Source organism: Tachysurus fulvidraco, chromosome 13, assembly GCF_022655615.1.
Source record: "Tachysurus fulvidraco isolate hzauxx_2018 chromosome 13, HZAU_PFXX_2.0, whole genome shotgun sequence".
Taxonomy (NCBI): Eukaryota; Metazoa; Chordata; class Actinopteri; order Siluriformes; family Bagridae; genus Tachysurus; species Tachysurus fulvidraco.
In genome coordinates this window covers 15,424,392-15,446,092 of record NC_062530.1, presented here as the reverse complement: position 1 = coordinate 15,446,092, position 21,701 = coordinate 15,424,392, and the positions used below count along the sequence as shown (strand labels likewise).

The 21,701-nt window shown below is 40.0% G+C and overlaps 1 protein-coding gene across 8 annotated transcripts in view; it reads left to right on the top strand.

Moving 5' to 3' along the window:
- The first annotated feature begins 4,030 nt into the window (after nucleotides 1-4,030).
- Nucleotides 4,031-21,701, top strand: part of LOC113652474 (hydrocephalus-inducing protein-like) — a 74,576-nt gene continuing 56,905 nt past the window's right edge. For 7 of the 8 annotated variants that reach the window (XM_047822582.1, XM_047822579.1, XM_047822578.1 and 4 more), the window contains exons 1-18: nucleotides 4,034-4,185; nucleotides 4,558-4,704; nucleotides 5,342-5,467; nucleotides 5,766-5,885; nucleotides 6,363-6,497; nucleotides 7,382-7,581; nucleotides 7,667-7,791; nucleotides 9,928-10,129; nucleotides 10,282-10,465; nucleotides 16,208-16,307; nucleotides 16,816-16,934; nucleotides 17,279-17,502; nucleotides 17,942-18,009; nucleotides 18,131-18,366; nucleotides 19,692-19,792; nucleotides 19,888-20,023; nucleotides 20,211-20,375; nucleotides 20,538-20,690. In XM_047822582.1, the coding sequence (XP_047678538.1) occupies nucleotides 4,684-4,704; nucleotides 5,342-5,467; nucleotides 5,766-5,885; nucleotides 6,363-6,497; nucleotides 7,382-7,581; nucleotides 7,667-7,791; nucleotides 9,928-10,129; nucleotides 10,282-10,465; nucleotides 16,208-16,307; nucleotides 16,816-16,934; nucleotides 17,279-17,502; nucleotides 17,942-18,009; nucleotides 18,131-18,366; nucleotides 19,692-19,792; nucleotides 19,888-20,023; nucleotides 20,211-20,375; nucleotides 20,538-20,690 (2,415 nt within the window). In that variant the 5' untranslated portion in view covers nucleotides 4,034-4,185; nucleotides 4,558-4,683. Of the gene's footprint in view, nucleotides 4,186-4,557; nucleotides 4,705-5,341; nucleotides 5,468-5,765; nucleotides 5,886-6,362; nucleotides 6,498-7,381; nucleotides 7,582-7,666; nucleotides 7,792-9,927; nucleotides 10,130-10,281; nucleotides 10,466-16,207; nucleotides 16,308-16,815; nucleotides 16,935-17,278; nucleotides 17,503-17,941; nucleotides 18,010-18,130; nucleotides 18,367-19,691; nucleotides 19,793-19,887; nucleotides 20,024-20,210; nucleotides 20,376-20,537; nucleotides 20,691-21,701 lie in introns of all 8 variants that reach the window. The other variant, XM_047822583.1, reaches the window with a different exon arrangement.

The window sequence follows — 21,701 nt, the reverse complement described above, 5'->3', positions numbered from 1 at the left end:
CCCCCAGCAAAGGTCCGAATCTTATATTGTCACTTAAAATAGTGTACCCTCATGTTAATAAAATCAATAATGCACATACATTTCTATTTAATTTATTGTTAAATTTCAAGTGTTTTCAAAGTCTGAACTTGTATGGCACTTGAATGGAAAACAATACTGTAGTTGTCTTTACTACATGTCAAGTAACAGACAACAGACACTGAATTTCTTCTGAATAAAATAAATAAAAAATGCAAACACAGCTGAACTTAGGGCCTATATTTCAAGTAATGTAAAACATTCAGAATCTTTTGAATAAAATAAAAGTGCTTTTAATCTTTAAGAAAAAAATTGTCCTGCTAGCGTAATTAGGTGCATTACTGCGACCTTCTGCTCTGGAGTATGGAACAGAAACGATCTGCTTTTGGCTTGGCTTTTGATGACGCTCCTGTCGTAATAACTAGATTAACTGCGCATGAACGAAATATTTATCTTTTTATTAATATCAAAGAGCTTATAATCTTATAATTTTAGATTATAAGGAGATGCTTAATATGATAATATTAGAATTTAAACGGGTTCGGGCAGACCCGTCACTCGGTCCGCCATTTGGTGATGCCCGTGCTATAAGATCAACTACTTTAAAATACAGTGCCTTGCAAAGTATACATACTCACTAAACTTTCCACTTTGTCTCAGGTTACAACCAAAAAAAGAAAATGTATTTTATTGGGATTTTATGTGTTAGACCAAAACAAAGTCGCAAAGTCACATTGCCTTTAGTCGCAATTACAGCCGCAAGTCTATGGTGTATGTCTCTACCAGCTTTGTACATCTAGAGAACGAAGTGATTGCCCATTCTTCGTTGCAAAATAGCTCATAGATCTCACATAGCTCATATAGCTCATATAGCTCACAGATGCTCAATAGAGAGAGCATCTGTGAACAACAAATTTCAAGTCTTGACACAGATTCTCAACTGGATTTATTTCTAGACTTTGACTGGGCCATTATATCACAGGAATAGGCTTTGAGATAAACCAGTCTATTGTAGCTCTGGCTGTATGCTTAGGGTCATTGTCCTGCTGTATGGTAAACCTCCGCCCCGGTCTAAAGTCTTTTGTCAACTCTAAGAGATTTTCATCTAAGATTGCCCTATATTTGGCTTCACCGAACAGCTGGAACCATGCCTCATCCCCGGACATCAGTGGCAGACTTTACTAACAAAAAATTTAAAGAATTTAACTCCAATTTTAACTCCAAGCATTTTGTTTAAGTTGGGCATCAAGATGGATCAAGCAGGTCTGGAGAGCATAAGGGGTCAGAATTATTTGTATAGTAGCATGCTATCCAAAATCCAAATAGACCAGATGAATTAAACACTATGCCTGGGGGAAAAAATCTTAATGTCTGCTTCTTTACCTAGGAAAAAACTGTTCACAAACGGCTCGACTAAACAAATATGTTTTTAGTCTAATCTTAAACAATGAGACTGTGTTTAAGTCCTGAACAATAACTGTTTTCTTATGAGTTGAGTGTGTGGAACTCCTGTACTACAATGGCATGGAAATGAGTAATAACTGGTCTGAATGTGTTGTATAAAATAATGCATAACTGTTTCTGAAAATTAGGTTGTGGTGTTAGCATCAATAACAAATGTCATTATTTTAAATTTGGAGTTTTGGTTTGATTAGAAGAGGACCACAGTACAGTACATGAGATATTTATCACAAACCCAACAATTTGGAGCTATTCCCTTCCTGGACACTAGGAGGACATTCTGGCTGGCATAGTCCTTGTGTTGTCGTCGTCTCCCCCCCAGGTGACGTGGCAAAATTCTATTTCACACTATTTGCATGTTTGTTATCATCCAATCCCAGGACACAATGCATGCATGCATTCACATTTAGAAGTAATTTAGCTTGGCAAGTCCACACTATTTGCATGTTTGTGGCAACAGGAGGAAAGCTGTAGAACCTAGAGAAAACCTACAATAGCACAGGAAGAACATGTGTGGTGAAGTGTTGCACTGAGTTAAATTGAACTCAGGATTCTGGAGCAGTTAGGTGGCAATGCTACCCAATGTGCCACTGTACTGCTTTTTTAATCCATATATATATATATATATATTATATATATATATATATATATATATATATATATATATATATATATATATATATATATATATATATATTCAGAGCTATAGATTCTTGAAGTTTTATATGTTCATTTATAAAACAAATAAGAACAATTTTTACAGAGAAATTTCCTAAAATGACAGAACATTAATTTTCATGATTAACCAACAAAGAACAACAAACTTTTCAGTTTGCCCTCAATTTAAAATATGAATATTAAAAAAGGTTTTTATTGAAAATGTCACATTGAATAAAGAACCATATCAATATTGCTTCGCTAATGTATGATTCGTTCACCAATTTTACAGCTCACTAAGAGATCTGGTCACTATACCTAAAATAGAACCTTAAAATAGTTATGCATCTGAGCTAAAAAGAAAACAAAAAATCAACAAACAACAACAGAAAGCACAAGAGCATTTTATAAACCATAAATAGTACAAAAAGAACTGCAGAGATTAAATAATAGGTCATATACCAATTGTTTTCTGGTCAAACTCCCACCAGTTATACAGTATACTGTAGTTTCATTTATGGTGATGCCTGGAGCCAAAGATCATTTAACAAACTGGTTCCATGGACATGACAATGAGTACAGTGGCATCCATAGTCAGCAGATCTGGATACAATAGAGCACCTTTGAGTTCTGCTAGAATAGCAGTTTCATAGCATGAATATGCAGTTGACACATCTGTGGCACTTATGTGATGCAATCATGTCAACACCGAGCAGAATCTCAAAGGAATCTTTCCAACACCTTGTCAAATCCTTACCACAGAGGATTGAGTCTGTTCTGAGTGCACCTGGGAGTACCGCAGTATTAGTGAGTATGTATAGCAGTGTATGTATAACATAAAATTACATGTGAACAAATTGCTGTTAAATATCTTGAGTAAAGTAGCAGCTACAGTCTTGTCAATTAAAGTGAGTTTTTACTGTCTTCAATATAGATGAATATATTGGTATTTAATTTGGTTTATCTTGGACAATAGTGCAACACATGGGAGAAGTACAAGGCTACAAGTGCAAATACATAACAGCAATAATTAGAGTGTTCCATAAAGTGTCTGATGCAGCTTTGTAGAATCATAGTTTTTAAAATGGGATCCTGGCACCCACAGGGGTCTTTAAGGCATAAACAAATAGAGGTCCTACATTAAAAAAAAATCACAACATACTATAATTAAAATTTAGTATTAATTATAAAAATATTATTATTTTTACTAGACATTTGAATTTAAGTGCATTTACTTCAAATCTCAGGAACCCCAAAGGCCTGTAATGTTAACTAATATCTAATGTACAATTTTACTAAATGTACTTATGTGTCACAAAATTATTGCACACATGATTATTCATTCATTCATTCATTCATTCATTCATTCATTCATTCATTCATTTTTTACCGCTTATCCGAACTTCACGGGGAGCCTGTGAGTATCTCAGGCGTCACCGGGCATCAAGGCAGGATACACCCTGGACGGAGTACACATGATTATATCGCACATAATTAAATAGAAAGCCTTATATTAAAAATGTTAGTATAATATTTCACATAACATAATATATATTAAGGAGGTCCGTGGATTTTTTTATAGTTTAAAACTTTGTCAAAAAACTTTGAGAACCTTAAAGTTTCTTATAAAATTGCAAAATTCTTATGTGTTTTTCTCTTGTTTGGAAATGACCATAAGATAGAAACGTGCTTTAATTATATGAACATATAATATTTGTACGATTCAAAAGGACTTTTACAAAGTACAAACATTTACAACTACATTTTGCACGTACATTTGCACCGCAAGAAAAACCTCGCCCACCCCCTTGTTATGTTGCTTTCTGTGTTGCTAAGACAAGGACGCGGTTCTGCACGCGCCTGCCCTTTGTCACAAGTGCAAGATGTTATCCAATCGCCGCAGCCAACTGTAGACTCGAGCAAATCAAATGGCTTGTTGTTGGTATCAGAATCAGTATCAGAAAGAGAATGCGAGTGGGTTTGCTGTCATGGAAACCACCAAGCTGAGAGTGTTGTGAGAAACGTGTACATGCTGAATACGTGTTGCTCGTAAGTACTGTAGCTAATTAACATTATAAACACGTATATTCTGTTTCTGGTGTATATATACATGTAACCAAATAACGGTGAAAACAAAAACGTATGAGAAATATTAGCATAATTGACATTACTAATGTGTTCATGAGGTGTTGACAGATATGTTTTAGGTAAAAGCGCTTACTGTTATCGTAACTAGCAAGTTTGTTATTCTTTACTCGCTAATGTTTACGTTTATTTATTCTTTATTTTTGTAAGTATTTATTTATCAAGGTATATTATTCTAGAACTCCTCGAACTGTGTTTATTTGTTTTTTTAGTTGCTTGATAAATACAGGAATATGCCATTAACTATGGCCTATCTGTCTGCATTTCTATCTACAGGTCAAAGTCAGATTTCACAATGATCACCTCTAAAATTCCAGTTTCCAGCTTTGCAATCCTTGCCTCTGAAGGTCAGAATAATTCAAGACTAAAGTAGCAGCATCAAAAAATCCCAAGCTGGTAAAAATGGAGGACAAAACCAGAAAGGTGAATAAGAAATGATGTGGGTCTGACTTGAAGATCAACAGCGCTAAATAATGTCACCCAAACATCTAATCATTACAACAAATGAAGATCCTTTAAATTTGGACAACCATTCACAACAAACTCCTTATCCTGAATGTGTGTAATGCATAAGAATACTAACTGTAAACCTCAGCTTTGATCACATCATTTAATTTGTGCTTTTATATGTGGAAAGTCCAAATACACAATTTTTTATCACATTTACAGCATTAATCAGCTGCCTGTATTCAGAATGACTCACAGAAGTCTTTTGTCACAGTGAGGCCCTATGTTTGTCATGCACATACTGTATGACTAAAGTTTTTTTTTTAAAGTTTTGTTAAAAAAAGGCACCATATATTAATTAAAAATAATAATAATTGTTGCAGCAAATATTCCGGTTCTAGTGGTGCAGCAATCCAACAATTTACGACACATGTCTGTGTGACTGGAATATATTAACATTACATAGTTTACATAAATAGTTTTGATTGATGTTACTACACAGCTAATGTTTGCACTTATGCACTTACAGTAGAAACTGTTGAAAATGATACCTGCATAAATAAATGTATTCTATGTTCATGAAGGAACTCATTGTGAAATTATCTCATTATAGCTATCTCCATCTGTATATGCACATGAAATGTCTCAGTCGACAGAGGAGAGACATACTACTACAAATAAGATGTCTCCACCTCGCATTCTGGAACTTTTAGACATGAGTAAGACAACACATCAAAAGGTAAAATTGACCGGTAAACTATTCTGTCTTCCTATTGTGAGATTTGGTTGTAAATGTACTTTAAATGGACAGAAACATTTGTCTGTACTGGATGCTTTTAATGGGATTTTGATTCTGTGGTATTTATGCAGGGCAAATGTGTGCAGGTTGCATGTATACATTGTATCACTTTTTCTTTCTACTCCTTTTTTTACTTAGTATGTCAATAAGTCACATCAAGGGGAAGGGTGTATAGAAATGGAGGTCTTAGAAAAATGACCTTTCGTTTTCCCTGAGGGGCTTTTTTTTTTCCCCCCAGTTTTCTGCTGTAGATGTGGACCAGCCTTTCTTCCAGCCATACCCGTCTGAGATTGTGTTCCAGAACTATCTGCCCTTTGAGATGTATGAAGTGCCACTGGTGTTACGCAATAATGACAAGGTGACTTCAAGATGGGCTCAGCTCTCTGTGTGTCTGAATATAAATACATTTTGTGTTTGCCCAGTCTATTTACTAAGTCAGCACCAGACATATCCAATCTAAGATGATCTACATACTGTATATGGCAGTACATATGGTGTATGGTGGTACATTCTAACGTACCCCAAACTGACTTCCCTCAGTTACAAAGGCAAGAAATCATTAGAAGCATCAATGTAATGCACATATAAAAGAATAAAAGGCCATATATATTGAATAAAATTACTCCACAGTGCAACTGAAACTTACAGAACCACCCTTATGTCCTGTGCTAGACTAGATTATATATATAAACATGTGACCATAACACCTCGACAGTCTAAGCCTGGAGCTGAAAATGCCACATGAATATAATTTCAGCAACAATTCAAATGGTATATGCGCAAGTACACATGTGGTTGTATCTAAGCTTGATGTGGTTTCTCCTGCAACTTGCAGATCCCTCGCCTTGTAAAGGTGGTTAAAGACGACTCATTATATTTCAAAGTGGTGAGCCCAGTAGATGTATGCAACAAAGTGGCCCCGGGCATGGCGTTTACTTTTACAGTTCAATTCACTCCACAGGAGAACAAGGTACGTTTTACTCAAGCTTACATTTCCAGTTGACTGCAAAAATAGTCATAACACCACAGTTATATTAAAGCAAGCGGAAGCCTGGTTTTAAATAACCCTTGTAAGAAGTCACACAAACATGAGCTACACGTATACTGCTGATTTTTCTCCTTGCTAGTCAAATTTACTGCTCAGTTTTGTGTATCTTTGTATCACAGTGGAAAATAGTAAACTTTAAGCAACTGAATTAGCACTGTATTGTATTTCAGCATACATGTCCAGTTAAACAGGGTAATTTTCATGACATGATACAGAAAAAACTTCTTGCACTCTTGTTGATTCTGTCTATTTACAGAGAAAGATCAATACGCATATCTGCATTATAAGTTAACATATTTTATTGTAGCTCAATGCTCCATAGGTGAATCTAGTGTTCATTTGTTTATTCATTCATTTTCAGGAAAAGTTTGTCTTTGTCAGTGTCATGGTATGTAGGTCCTGAGCATTATGCACTTTGGACTAGAATGTTGGATAAGATGCCAGTCCATCCCAGGAAAAGAGTCTATTATGTCATACGAACCTACAGAGTACAGTTATCCTCACTGTTTAACCTGAAATTAATATCTTGGAGATAAAGTTCAAATGATTATGAGAATGTGCAAATTTGTAGCCTCAATAAAAAGACAATGTTGTGTAATAAATCCGGGTATAATAATAACATGATTAATATAATAACATAATATATAATCTTTCGTATGATGTTAGAGAAAATTCTATATAACTGCACTCTATATTTGTCCTGTCCATCGTAACACATTGCTGTAATTTCAGGCTTATGTAATTTATAAGTGTTTTGATGTCGTATTATATACATATTATATTTCCATTCATGGTCTTTTCGATAGGACTATAGCCACCAAGTAATCTTAATGACTGAGAGAGAGAAGTTTGAGGTACCCATCCGGGCAATAGGGCCACGTGCCATCCTGGACTTTCCAGATGAGCTCCACTTTTCTCTGTGTCCTGTGAAATGTTTATCTCAAAAAACCCTCCTGGTACGCAATATTGGAAAAGGCAAGGCCAAATTTCAGCTCAGCACACAGAAGTAAGCACTCATCATAATAAAATGAAACAGTTTTTATTGCATATAAGAGTGTGTTTATTTACTGTGTATTTATGTTCTTCCATAGCCCATTTTCTGTAGAACCTTCAGTAGGAGCACTTAGTGTTGGCAAGAGTATGCAGGTGACTGTTGATTTTCTACCCACAACTACAGGAGACCACAGCCAACAATTGCTTCTCCATTACCACACAGGTTCAGTATTTTTTGTGTACTGCTCTGCCATTAATGCTGCTCCACTCCAGTGCATATAACACCATAATTACATAGGTATGGCTCATGAACAGATATGGCTAAGAATGATATTCCTGACAAACACAATCATTAAAAAAATTCTATTACATTAATTAAATAGTTATACAGTCATTTTTAGTAATTTATACGTATGTATTCACATCTATTGTTAAAGTTATATTGTAGAAGCATCTAACCTAATTAAATAAAATAGGACTGAATGGATTAAAATGGGAGTAGGACTGAATAGATTTATCGTTTTTGATTGGCATCAAGGCAGTGAAAGGTACTGTGCAGCTAGGTGAAAGAAACAGAGCATTGATGTTTTAAGGCTTTTTGCTTTTTGTTGTTTCATTTGTTTTTATACTAATTATTGGTTGTTTTTAGTGGTGTTGCTTAATGAAAAAAAAAAAGCTATTTAAAGAGAACATTTCCATGTTTTGTTTCTGATGTTTTCTATCACAGTGATGTAAGCAATTCTGACATATTAGTTGTATGCTTTAAAATATGACCTTCATAAATTGCACGTTGAGGTTAATAAGTTGATAAGATTTAGCTGGTGGGCAAGAGCACTCCTTATCTTTATTCTTATTTAATAAGAATAAGGAAATTTTTGTTTCTGCAGCTGGACGCTAACCACTGAATTTGGATATACAGTAATCCCTCGCCACTTCGCGGTTCAAGTTTCGCGGTTCAAGTTTCGCGGTTCAAGTTTCACGATTCAAGTTTCGCGGTTCAGTGCATCGCTGATTTTTCACAAATATTCATCGAAAAATAAAAATAAAAACAGTTTCCCAGGATGCCAGACAAAGAGAGAAACTCTGTCAGAGGCTTTGTACATACCCACGGGCACTCAGACAAGGCACATGATTGGTTCCCGGCACAAGATCTGAGCTGATTGGCTGCGCATCATCGCATCCTCTCCCAGCTTCTTCCCTTGTTGTATCTCGCCACTCTCATTCACGCTGTCAACTGTGTCTCGCGTATTGTATTCAAAATTAACTTTTCGTTAAACCCTTACAATGCCTCCTAAGTGCCGTGCCCCTGCGAAAGATTCCTCTAGTGAGCCCAAGAGGAAGAGGAAGATGATGACCATCAATTATAAGGTCAAACAGGGCCAACCCTACTTCACAGATTTTCACCTATTGCGAGGGGTTCCGGTCCCCATTAACCGCGATAAACGAGTGATCACGGTAACACTGTTGTGATCGGCCTTATTACCTGACGAATTGTAACATTGATCATTTGCAGTTTAACAAGATAGCTAAAATAACAGAAAAATATAAAAATGGTTTGGGGTATTTATGTCCACTCTAATTACCTTTTTCTGCTCTTTTATAGCACACAAGTAAGAAAAAATGCTCTTTTGTAGCATAAAAGTAAGAAAGAACAATAAATATAACATTTTAAGGGCAGCTTGATGAGATTTGTAATCGCATTGTTTGTAAACAGTATTGCATAAGGGAACACTATAGCCAATAAGCCATCTAGCAAGTACAAATTACTCAGCTGTATCCTCATCAAATGTATATTTGGATTCCACAGCTTAACAACCCTTCGATGAGCACATTGCAGTAAAGAGTATGAATTTGCAGTCTTATTGAAAACTACGTCTTCTAAATTGCTAATTTTTATCTGTTTTGAGACTGTCTGTGCTCTGTCTAACATGGCCAGGGATGAGCTTGTTGAACTATTGTACATTCTGGATGTTATCTTAATAGCTTTATTTGTTTATCTCCTGGCTTACTGCAGTTAAATATGAATGAGAAACGGAGATGCATCATGTCTCTTTATACACCTTTGCTCTTAATGCCAGCAGCAGTTAAGGGAAACTTCAGTAACAGTGTAATATATTTTTCCAAAATACAGTATTATATAAATAAAGGAACACATGTTTCCAAAGAAACCAGACTTGGGCCCATGTTTTGCTTTGTCAACTGCCAACTAAGCAGGGCAACACTGCCACCTTGGTTTCCATTCGCAAGTAATTAAAAGCATTTGAGTTTGATTTTAATCTAAACAATGTTTCCTGAGTACAACTGTTACTTCTCAAAATGTGAATTATAAACCAAAGTTATCTATTTTGTTCTTTTATAGGAGAAGATATTTACATAAATTTGTATGGAGCCTCCACAGATATAAATGTGAGGTTGGACAAGAATTCACTGTGGGTGGAAAAGACTTACATCTCCATGGCTAACCAGCGCACAGTGGCTATCCTGAACAGAAGTGACACCATAGTGCATTTCCAGTGGAAGAGCTTTGCCACTGAGGTGGAAGAGGAACAGCATAGACTCAGGTCTAATATGTTTGCCTAAAGCACTCTTAATAGAGATGGCTGAGATGCTCCTCCTTTCTGAAGCAGTCATGAATATCAGGGATTTAGTATTTTAATATGATCTTCACTCTCTTTCTGACATTCATTCTCTCTTCCTCTATTTTCCCATCTAGGTTCTTTTCTAAGCTGCAGCAGGAAGAAGATGATGAAATGGAACAGTTTTTAACAGAGTGTGACGCTGACCCCACTCTTCGAGACCGCCTCTCCCTGCTCTCACGCACCTTTCGGGACAGACGTAAGCAGCTTCATCAGGACCGGCTGGTTTTCAGTGATCAGCACATCATCATAGAGCCGCAGGTGTCTAATGGACACACGCATGCACGCATGCACACACACACACACACACACACACACACACACACACACACACACACACACACACACACACACACACACACACACACCCCAATACCAACAGTGGTTGAAGAAATTCACAAATCCTGTCCTAAGTAAATAAATAGAAATATAAACCATGCTAAATTTTATAAATGTAATTAACCCTGTACCAGGGGTGGATCTAGGATTTCATCTTTAGGGGTTAGTGAGAATTTAAGAGTTTTATATTATATATTATATGACTACATAGTAAGCCAAAAGTTATGGTATTATTTAAAATGGAAAAAGTGGACACCAAAATTTTATGCATGATGTAATGATGCCAGTCTTGAATCAAATCAGTTCATGTGCATTCTCTACGAACAGTGTGTCCTGTATTCACAAGACAAAGACCAAATCAATAAATGTTATTTTTATTTAGTATTGAATGGATTGTTTGCATTAATATTTTGTTTGTTCTATCAACTCTGGTAATTAGAATAGTGAAATTTCACTGCTTTTTGGTTGCCGTCTTTACGGTTCTCTTTCATCATCTCGTGTTCGAGATCAACCTATGGGAAGGGCATCCGTTCCTGACCTCTACAGAAGCAACCAATTGCACCAAGTCTGGCTTGACAGACAGGAGCGCGTCTCAAAGGCAGGTAAGGTAACGCCCCTTACTCGAGTGCATAATGCACCTGCACGCGCTGCCTTTCCTCAGTTCACTTTGGGCCAGTTTACTTTCTGACTGGGCCAGCATTTGTCCTTCCCCGTTTGAGGATTTAATACCGGCCAACGACCGCTTCCCTGAAGGACCGGCAGGTTACGGGGATGAGGCCGAAGCGGGCCTTCACGAGGGCTCGGATGACGAGGAAGCCACCCCGTCTTCCGTGGTCCCTCAGGCTCCCCCCGCCCCACCTCAATCGGTGCTGTTGGAGATTTGCGAATATTGAATGGCCGGCTCTCCTGAAAGCTTCGGATCAGGAGAGGGATGTGTATGACGGTAAGCTTCTAGAGCCTCCTGCCGGCCCGAGGAAGCAGCTCCTGCCCGTCCTCCCTGCATGTGCAAAACACATGAGGTACTGCTGGGGAGATCCGCTTGATCTAAAACACGGTCTCGCGGGGCTTGAGGTGAAGGATATGGTGGGTCTGGGCATGAGCTATCCCCCCGTGATCGAGCCTTCCATCACCAGACACCTTAATCCATCCCAGGGCGGGCTGCTCGCCCCACCCAAGCCCGTCCTCCCGGGCAAGATGGATCGTTTCTCCGCATCAATCCATCTGGCATCTTATAAAGCCTCAGCTCTTTCCATTCGAGCTCTCAATGTCTCCTCGCTGTTGTCCGCATATCAGGCTGAACTCCGCGCTGCGTTGATAAGAAGAAGGAGGATGATGCTGGCAGGTCCAACAAACCCCGTGGGAAGCCACAGGCTCAGCAGGGCGGGCCCCCTTCCCCCCCGATAGGCCCTGGGGTAAGATGTCTACACAGACCTACCAAGGCATATGTTACGAATTCACAGTCCTTCCGTTCGGGCTTGCGCTGAGTCCGCGGATGTTCTGTCTGTGTGTGGAGGTGGGACTTGCGCCGCTGGGAGCAGTGGGTCTCAGGATCCTGACTGACATAGACGATTGGCTTATTACTGTATAGCCGATTCGAGAGAGAATATGATTCAGAACACTGCCCGTGTGCTCTCACACATCGCTGTGCTCAGTTTCAGAGTCAATGTGTTAAAGAGCGATTTCACTCCCGCTCAGGAAGTCATATTCTTGGGTCTGGAGCTGAATTCCGTCGCGATGCGTGTGTGCCTAGCGCGGGGGCGCGTCTCTTCATTCATGAACTGTCTATCGCGGGTCAGGGAAGGGTGCGAATACAGTATCGCACATGTCTCAGATTACAGGGTCTTATGGCTTTGGCACATGGGACCCCTCACGGGGCGGTCATGATGCGGAAAGTGGTCACGACAGATGCCTTCTTGACAGGGTGGGGAGCCACTCAAGATCAGTGAACGGTGTGTGGCCGATCTCACTTCGCTCAGCCCATATAAATTACTTGGAGCTCCCCACTGTGTGGAAAGCTCTGATGCATTTCTCACCCCACCTACAGGGACATCATGTGCTGGTACGCTGCAACAATATGACAGCTGTAGCATGTTTCAACCGTCGAGGCGGCATGCGCTCCTCCAGGCTTCATGCTCTGGCTCACAAGCTATTGGTGTGGAGCACGCTGCATTTTCTGTCGTTACGGGCGACGCATGTCCCGGGCCTTTTGAACAGGGGTGCAGACCTTCTGTCGAGGGGGAACCCTCTGTGCAGAGAGTGGAGGCTCCACCCCTAGATAGTGGGGCTGCTCTGGGAGAGGTTCGGCCAGGCTGCCGTCGATCTCTTCACCTTGCGCGAAAACACCCACTGTCCTATGTTCTTCTCGCTTTGGGACGAGGACGCCCCCTCAACATGGACACTCTGGCTCATCCATGGCCCAGCATGCTGCTCTACGTTTTCTCTCCACTCTGCCTGATATCTCCGACCCTGGCCAGGGTCGCGGTGCAGGGTTTATCTCTGATCCTCATGGTCCCAGGTGGCCCAAGGCACCTTGGCTAGCAGAGATAATCCCTCTGTATGCGGAGCCGTGGCCACTCCCGTTGCGTACGGACCTCCTGACCCAGGCGAACGGGGAGATTTTTCATCCTCACCCGGGCAAGGTGGCTCTCTGGGCCTGGCCAGTGAGAGGGCAAATTTGAGCACGCTGGGGCTTCCCCCCGTGTTATTGCCACGATTCAGAGTGCCAGGGCCCCTTGCACACGCTCTCTCTATGATTGCAAATGACGTGTGTTTGAAGCGTGGTGCGAGGAGCACCAGATCATCTTGTATCTGTGCTCAGTCACTGATATTCTGGGTTTTTTACAGGGCCTTATTGATCGTGGCAGGACCTTTTCGACGATTAAGGTCTATTTGGCGGCTATCGCTGCATGGGGGATATCTGCCTCAGGTTTCTGTCCTTCAAGACGGCGCTGCTCCTGGCTTTGGCTTCCGCCAAACGTGTCAGTGATTTGCATGCGCTCTCAGTTCATTCCTCGTACACCAAATTCTCACTCAGTGGGGATAGGGTTTGGCTTAAGCCTAAGTGCTTTCCAGCCTTCACTGATGGTGTGATTGAGCTCTCCGCTTTTCACCCTCCTACTTTTTCCTCTGCGGAGGACCAGAGGTTGAATGCTTTGTGCCCTGTGCGCGCCCTACGGGCGTACATGGACAGGACGAACTCTTTTCGGGGGAGCGATCAGCTCTTCATCTCTCGGGCCCCACCAAACACAGGAAAACCCATCTCTAAGCAATGCCTCTCTCACTGGATTGTAGAAGCTATCTCCTTAGCGTATGAGTCTAGGGGTGTGCAGCCTCCAGATTGCCTCAGGGCTCACTCCACTAGAGGCTTGGCTGCTTCGTGGGCTCTGTTTGGGGAGTTCCCTTGCAGGACATTTGTGCCACGGCGAGCTGCTCCTCTCTGCACACATTTGTCAGGCACTACCGGCTTGATGTTACCCGTACCACGGTGGCTTATGACTCAATCCTTCATTGAGTGTGGGCTCTTAGTAGCCACGTGCTACGAGGCCCGTACTCTTGTCAGCCCTGTCCGCTTGACCTGGCTGTGCATGTTTTCGGGCATATGGTCTTCTCCCCGCCGTATGCTCGGGTTGGTCCATTTACATGTTTATGTACATGTTCTTTTCCTGCAGGCGGCCCGCTTGTTGGACATCAGCAGGGTTTTAACATGCTGTTGCCGCATGCTGTGTTTCCCTTTGAGCTTTTTGTCCCGCGCAGTATGTTATGTCTGCTGCTTTGTGATGTGCTGTGCACCACCTTTTAGGCCGTCCTCTGGCTTACAGGGCCTCGCTGTGAGTGTATTGGGCAACCGGGGAGTTGTCTATATCTCCCATAGGTGGATCTCGAACACAAGATGATGAAAGAGAACAATAGGTTACTGTCATAAGCCCGGTTCTCTGAAACATCGAGTGGAGAGATCCACCAAGTTTGCCCCGCTTGCTGCACGAGAAGCGAATATGGACACTGAGGAAAGGCAGCGCGTGCAGGTGCATTATGCACTCGGGTAAGAGGCGTTACCTTACCTGCGTTTGGCACGCGCTCCTGTCTGTTAAGCCAGACTTAACTCAGGAACGGATGCCCTTCCCATAGGTAGATCTCTCCACTCGATGTTTCAGAGAACCGGGGTTACGACAGTAACCTAATGTTTTCCACCGATTAACGTTATAGATAAACGCCTCCATCTCTGACTGCGTGTGAACACTGCACGTGCCTGTGCTTCTCCGTGCAAATAAATCAGACAGCTCATGACGCACTTTTGAAAGACTACAACGCACGCGCGTAAAAGCAAAGTAAAAAAAAAACGCTCTTGGATCAAACTGCTAAATAATTTTCTTTCCCATCAACGACATGTTCTGCATTTTAACGTATTTTTTATTTATGAAAGTAAAAATTATACTTTTAGTTTTAGGGTGGCTGAGATCACAGACGGGGGCTGGAGCCACCCTAAAAAGGTCTAGAACCGCCCCTGCCCTGTACCATTTCACAGACCCAATGCACATACCAAACCTGACCTCCATTTTTATTGTGCAAAGGTTTTCTATATTTATATGAACGATTGCATGTATACTTTATGGCTTATTAATATAAAACAATGGGGCACGGTGGCTTAGTGGTTAGCACGTTCGCCTCACACCTCCAGGGTTGGGGGTTCGATTCCCGCTTCCACCTTGTGTGTGTGGAGTTTGCATGTTCTCCCCGTGCCTCGGGGGTTTCCTCCCCTGGTCCAAAGACATGCATGGTAGGTTGATTGGCATCTCTGGAAAATTGTCCATAGTGTGTGAGTGTGTGAGTGAATGAGAGTGTATGTGTGCCCTGCGATGGGTTGGCACTCCGTCCAGGGTGTATCCTGCCTTGATGCCCGATGATGCCTGAGATAGGCACAGGCTCCCTGTGACCAGAGGTAGTTTGGATAAGGGGTAGAAAATGAATGAATGAATAAATATAAAAAAAATAAATCCTTTGATTTTATTTAAAAATGTGGAAATTATGAAAAAAAGTTATGGTTTAAACGGTATAAAAAATGTAAGCATGTTGAAGTATGATATAAAACATAGTTATAAAAAATAAATTCTCCTATAGAAAAATGTACTATTAAAATGTTTTAACTACATATAGCTGTGCATTAAATACACATGTAAGTGCATAATCATCCTGATACACAGCACCACCTTCAGCGTGCAATGTTTGAACCATCGGGTACACATGGTCCTCCAGAATGGTTTAGTAGTCCTTGGCAGTGACATATATATCTACCACAAATAGTTGGCCTGATATTGCTTTGATTGGATTTTGTCAGATATGCTCTTTTACATACATGATTTTTTTCTTGGACTAAATGCAACTTTGTCTACCATACATTTTTACCTTCAGTGCATCAGAATGTGTTGATCTTTTGATCGCTTTGAAAATATTGTTAAAATATTGTTAACTTATATAAATCATGGCAGACTTGTCAGCAAACTTCCTTGCAATATAGTTATGAATATTGATTATTACATAATCAATACAAAACAGCATTCCCTTCAAACACATCTAAAGGCAACCGAAGTGCCTTAGGATGCATTTTATAGTGAAGTGGATTAGAAAGAACATTATGGTGAAATTAGTATCTCTCTGTATTCCTTACAGGAGGGGGACATCTGGCCAAACTGCACAGCAAAAATCAACGTTATCTTCAAGCCCCAAGAAGCCAAACTTTACCAGCACACTGTATACTGTGATGTCACAGGTACTGTTTAGCCTAATTTTGATGTTAAAATGAATGTAAGTTTATGTGTGCAACAAATATTATTGTTGTTTACTTCTTTTTAAGCCAGTTGTTGAGTGGTTTGGATGTGCGTGAATAAGACTCTCTCATAGACTTCCTCACATTTGCATTAGTTGCCAGGTGTGAATAAAGGGTGGTAACCTAATGACATGTCAGTCTTTTGGGATTTTACTCAACAAACAAAATTCATGTAACATTTTTTTGGGCCCATCTTCTCATCCTTTATCTTAAAAAGTGTTTTTTCATATGTATATATACCAGATTATATATATTAAGTCATTTTTAATTAGGTACTTTTAAAGCGTAGTTAAGCTTTTAATAAAGAGATTGTGTGTGGCTTGTCAATCAAATCAGCAAAAAGTATGTCTTGGCTGAGCAAATACATATTGCAAATTTTCATTTTGATTTTGCTAATTCACTGTATTGCTTCTTAATGATGTACATTAATGATGTATTACAAATCATGCAGGAAGAGAGACTTGTTTGCCACTGCGAATAAAGGGGGAAGGCATGGGGCCCAAATTGCAGTTTAACTTTGATCTGCTGGACATTGGCAACATTTTTGTTGGCTCCAAGCACTGCTATGAGGTATGAATAATGCAACATTGTCTACACAAAAGTCATCCCTAGCATTATATGACATGTTTTAAAATATGTTACTTATATTTGAAAATATCATAAATAATTTTTTAAAATGTATATGTCACCGTAAGATGTTCTGATTTGAATTGAACTGGTAGTTTAACCATAACACTAAGACATAACAATAAAAAGTATTATTTAACTGAATTCGAAACCCCCCAGTGGATTTCAAAAATCTAACTTCTATTCACTTTAACTGAATTTGTTTCATGCATCCTAGTTGGCTCAGTATGCCTCTGCAAGCCACTTCCTAGCAATGGATTGTGATTTTGTTCTTACCTTTACCCAAGGTGCTTGTGAGCAATAAGGGACTTATAGATGCCCCCTATAGGATCATGCCTCCTACTACAGCTGTGGGACTGTGCTTTTCCTTCAGTCCTCCTGAGGGCATGGTGCCACCTGGGGCTTGCCATGTCCTGGAGGTCCGCTTCATTTCTGACAAACTGGGCACCTTTTCCGAGGAGTTTTATTTATCTGTTTTGGGGAATCCCCAGCCTCTCATTCTCACATTCAGGTAAATGTCTTACTTGTTGACTTGATTTTTGTCAATGCGCTGTGGCTCTTGTAGCCATTGTTTTACAAGGACGCACCATAGTCCTGTTTTAAAAAACCTGTTTTTCCATGTAGGAATAGAAAATCCTTTTGTTATGCAGATGATAGAAATGCATAATGGTTTTATCTATATGAGTATATAGGATCCATTACCATTGAAAATGCTGGAAGTAGAGATTACAGGAGCACCACACTTTAGTGTCATCTTCCAATTGGATTGAATTATTTTGTTCTCCCTGTCATAATCTCTCTTTTTCTTCTCTAGTAGCCACTGGTTCATTAAATAATGCATTATTTAATTAGTTATATTTCATATTGTTTAACCAGTGACCTTCACTTTCCAATCCACAGTGTGGGTCAAATTTAATTGAAAATCTCTTTGTCCTGTTTTTTTGTGGCAGGGGGTGTGTAATAGGCCCAACGTTTCATTTTAACATTCCTGAGCTTGACTTTGGGCAGGTATCCTTCGGTAAATAAATTTTGTTTTGACAATATCCAAGATCACATGCTTACCGAAAACCCCAGTACCACTTCCAGTTTTTCTGATTATTTTCTCTATTTGCATCTACTCTCTGTCTTGACCTCAAAAGGCTTTCCTCAAACACTGACCTGCTCACTTACCAATTCCTCATTGGTATCTATGAATTTTGGCTTACGGATCCCTAGTGATGGGATGGGGAGAGAAAGTGTGACCAGTACTGAGCAGGTAAGAGAGCTGGACAGGAATGACTGGAAACCAGGAGACAGGGCACCTGAAAGGCCTCGAGAATTCAGAGTGACACCCAGTTCTGGCACCATCCGGGCTCAGAGCCAAATAGACATCAAGGTAGGTCTCTGTTTTATAGATTCTCCTTTGACCCTTTAGTGCATGTCATCTCTGCACATTTGACACAAATTAGAATTGATTTCACTATGCAAAGTTTAGCCTGAACCACTTCAACCAGACTGTGTTGTCTGCCCTTTTTATAAAAGTTGCAGGAAAAAACAAAAAAAACATTTTTCAAAGCACTTTCCTTCAAAATTGTCTATGAATATCGACTGAAGACAGAACTGACCTCTTATCCATAATCAGCTTAAGATAATTACTGTTTTTTTTTTTGTTAAAGTCTTGAAATTAACAAAATGAATGAGTCTCAAAAAACTAAAAAAAAAGACTAATCTGATGGCTTTGTCTGGGTGTCTGTGGGCTTCACTGAGGTTGGGGAATCTAATGTCAGTATGCAGGATGATTCTTTAAAAGCTCGGTCATCTGTGTGAACTTTAACAAGGCAGGGAAAATTAGAAAGCCTGAGCCATCAGCAGCTGCATCTTCCTTTTCTGAGTGAGGTCTCACAGTAGGATATGTTGCTGTTTCACCCATTTTTTAAATAAAAATTTTATTCATCCTGTGCAAAAAAAACCTGACATATGGGTCTAAGTACACCATGTACAATGCATCATGCAAAGTGTCCTCATCCTATATACTATTCATATATACAGTACAAATGAATTGGATTGCCCAAATGATGAGAGGTCAGGAAAAAGAAGATGGAGCAACTGACTAATCATAATCAGCAGATATGTTGCTCAGAGCAGGATAGGCAGTACTGTCAAGTGTGTGGTTTCCTGGCACAGATGATCAACTGAAAAAGTTTGATATTTTTTCACTCATTTTTATAGTGAATGAGTGACCTTTTTCATCATAATGCAATACATTAATGTAAGATTTTTATGCTTTGATAAAATATAGGAAACCGATTAATGGTAAAAGAAGGGATCTAATAATGGTAGACATATATTTGGGCCACAAGAAGTCTGTGAAATTCTCTCTAAAGATTGTTTTTCTGCACCTGCTCACATCTGTACATCTGGCCCCCAGTGTCAGTGACAGTTCCTGGATTAGGAATTTCTAATTCAAGAACCTTGCAGTATTTTTGGGCAGCATCTGACATTGATGACTAGTGTCTATCTGTGATTGACTTGTACTTTGAATTTTTAAATAATTGATATAATTGAGATTAATTTTAAAATAATTGCCATTATTTGAACAAATTCAGTAGCTGTGATATTTAGTGATCGTTTTCCATTGGGTACATCTAGAGGTGAGTGTGTCATAAACAGTAATATAATGTGCACTATATATGTAACCATGACAGTGTGTGTCTGCTGCAGGTGACCTTGTGCTCCAATACAGTGCAGCAGTACAGTCTAGCAATGGTTGTGGATGTTAATGGAGTTGGGGAGGAGTTGTTAGCTCTCCCAATTAAGGCTAGGTAGGATATTTATAGTGACTCACTCTAATCTGTTAATACTCTCAAGGTGTACACTATGCTATACAAGTTATTTCTTTGCTGACGACTCTCTACAGCTGTATTGTTCCTGAAGTGCATCTGGAGAGTTCTGTGCTTCAGTTCCAGCGCTGCTTCCTGGGTTATCCCTATGAAAAGACCATCAGACTGATTAATGATACAAATCTCCCTGCATGCTATGGCCTTTTAGACCAGGTAACATGACCCTTAAAAAATTCCATTAACTTGTTGTCAATGATAGGAAATCATAAGATAAACATGACTGCACCGAATATTAAGGGTCTTCTAAGCCCACAGTAATACTCAATAAATAGAGTGTATTGTATATTCAGAATGTCTCTCTGACCATCATGTGAAGAACACTGTGTCTCTGTATGTGCAGAAGTATGAGGAGAACCCATCTCTACTGTACTCTACTGTTCATCCAAGAGGAGTGATTCAGCCATACAGTATTGAAGAGATTCCTCTGGTTCTCCAGGCTAAAACAGTGGGCCAAGTTCAAGTCATGGCTCTTATTGCAATTTTAGGCCAACAGGATCCTCCTTTGGTGAGCGTGTGTATTTGTATATGCACACTTGTGAAACAGAGAAATTTGACCAGTGCCTATTTTGTGCTATTTTTCTCAGTAGAACAACAAATTAAATCAGCTATAATTTTTAATTTTATTTAATGACCCCTTGCTCCTCCATTTCCGTTCTGTCTCCCACAGGAGTTGCTCCTGTCCTGCAATGGCCAGGGGCCAGTTGTCTCCATCTCTGCCACTGAGCTACACTTTGGCACCATCCAAGTGCTCACTGACATCCCAAGGACACTGCAGTTGTTCAATGAGTCCCCCATCCCAGCCCAGTTCTTGGCACAATTGGTGGGTCTTGCTCTATTTTAATCAGAATCCAAATACAAGAAGGGACAGGTGTACTTTTACTTTATACTATACTATATGATTTATGCTATACCTTTTTCCACAGCCCACATACTACTTAAATTTTACCCATAATTATTTCTTAGCTTTATTGAATGCATAATAAAATAGGTAAGTGGTTTGTTGGCTTTGTAGATCAGTGGTCCCCAACTTTTTTATTGCCACGGACCGGTCAACGTTTGATAATTTTACCGCAGGGGGTAATAGGAGACAATGACCCCCGAAGTGTGTTTCTTATGTCCAGTTTATTCCGTCGTTTTGTTTTGTTTGCTGTCACTGCAGAAAACCCTGCTTCACTTTCGATGTCTGACTTTCTAACGACATCTGTTTCGTACTCATTTTTGCTAATTTCTGGGTTGAATTTGAGCAAACACAATATACACGTACACCAAACACTGTTAAACATGAGAAAGTACCGCTGAACAGAGAGAAGAGCGATACACACCTTCTCTCCACCAAAGCTACAACGCCAGTGCCGCATGCAGCCGTTCAGCTCCAGACGTCACCTAAAACCTCCCCGATATCAAGATATTTTACACATCCGTGGTACTGGTGCGGCTTTAGGTAACGTCTCTCAGCTCCCAGTTAACCTCTCGTCCGTGGAAAGTAGCACAAACCCGAGAGAAATACACCATAGTAAATATAATGGAAATAATTTAATGTTCCTTGGGCGGCCCGGTACCATTTGATCCACGGACCGGTACCCGTCCGCGGCCCCCAGTGACTGCATATTGAACACTGCTCTGTCATACGTTTTCTATTTAGTCTGATTTTTGGGGGTTTAGGCCAGTCTCCCAACAACCAGAAGACAGATGCGGAAGAATAAAACCCCAGTCATATACAGTATTGTGGCCACATTAATCTGCTCATTCATTAAATTATTCAACCAGCCAAACATCAACTTTTCACGCCCACCTGTCTCTAGAGTTTAGTGTGAAACTAAAAATCAGACAG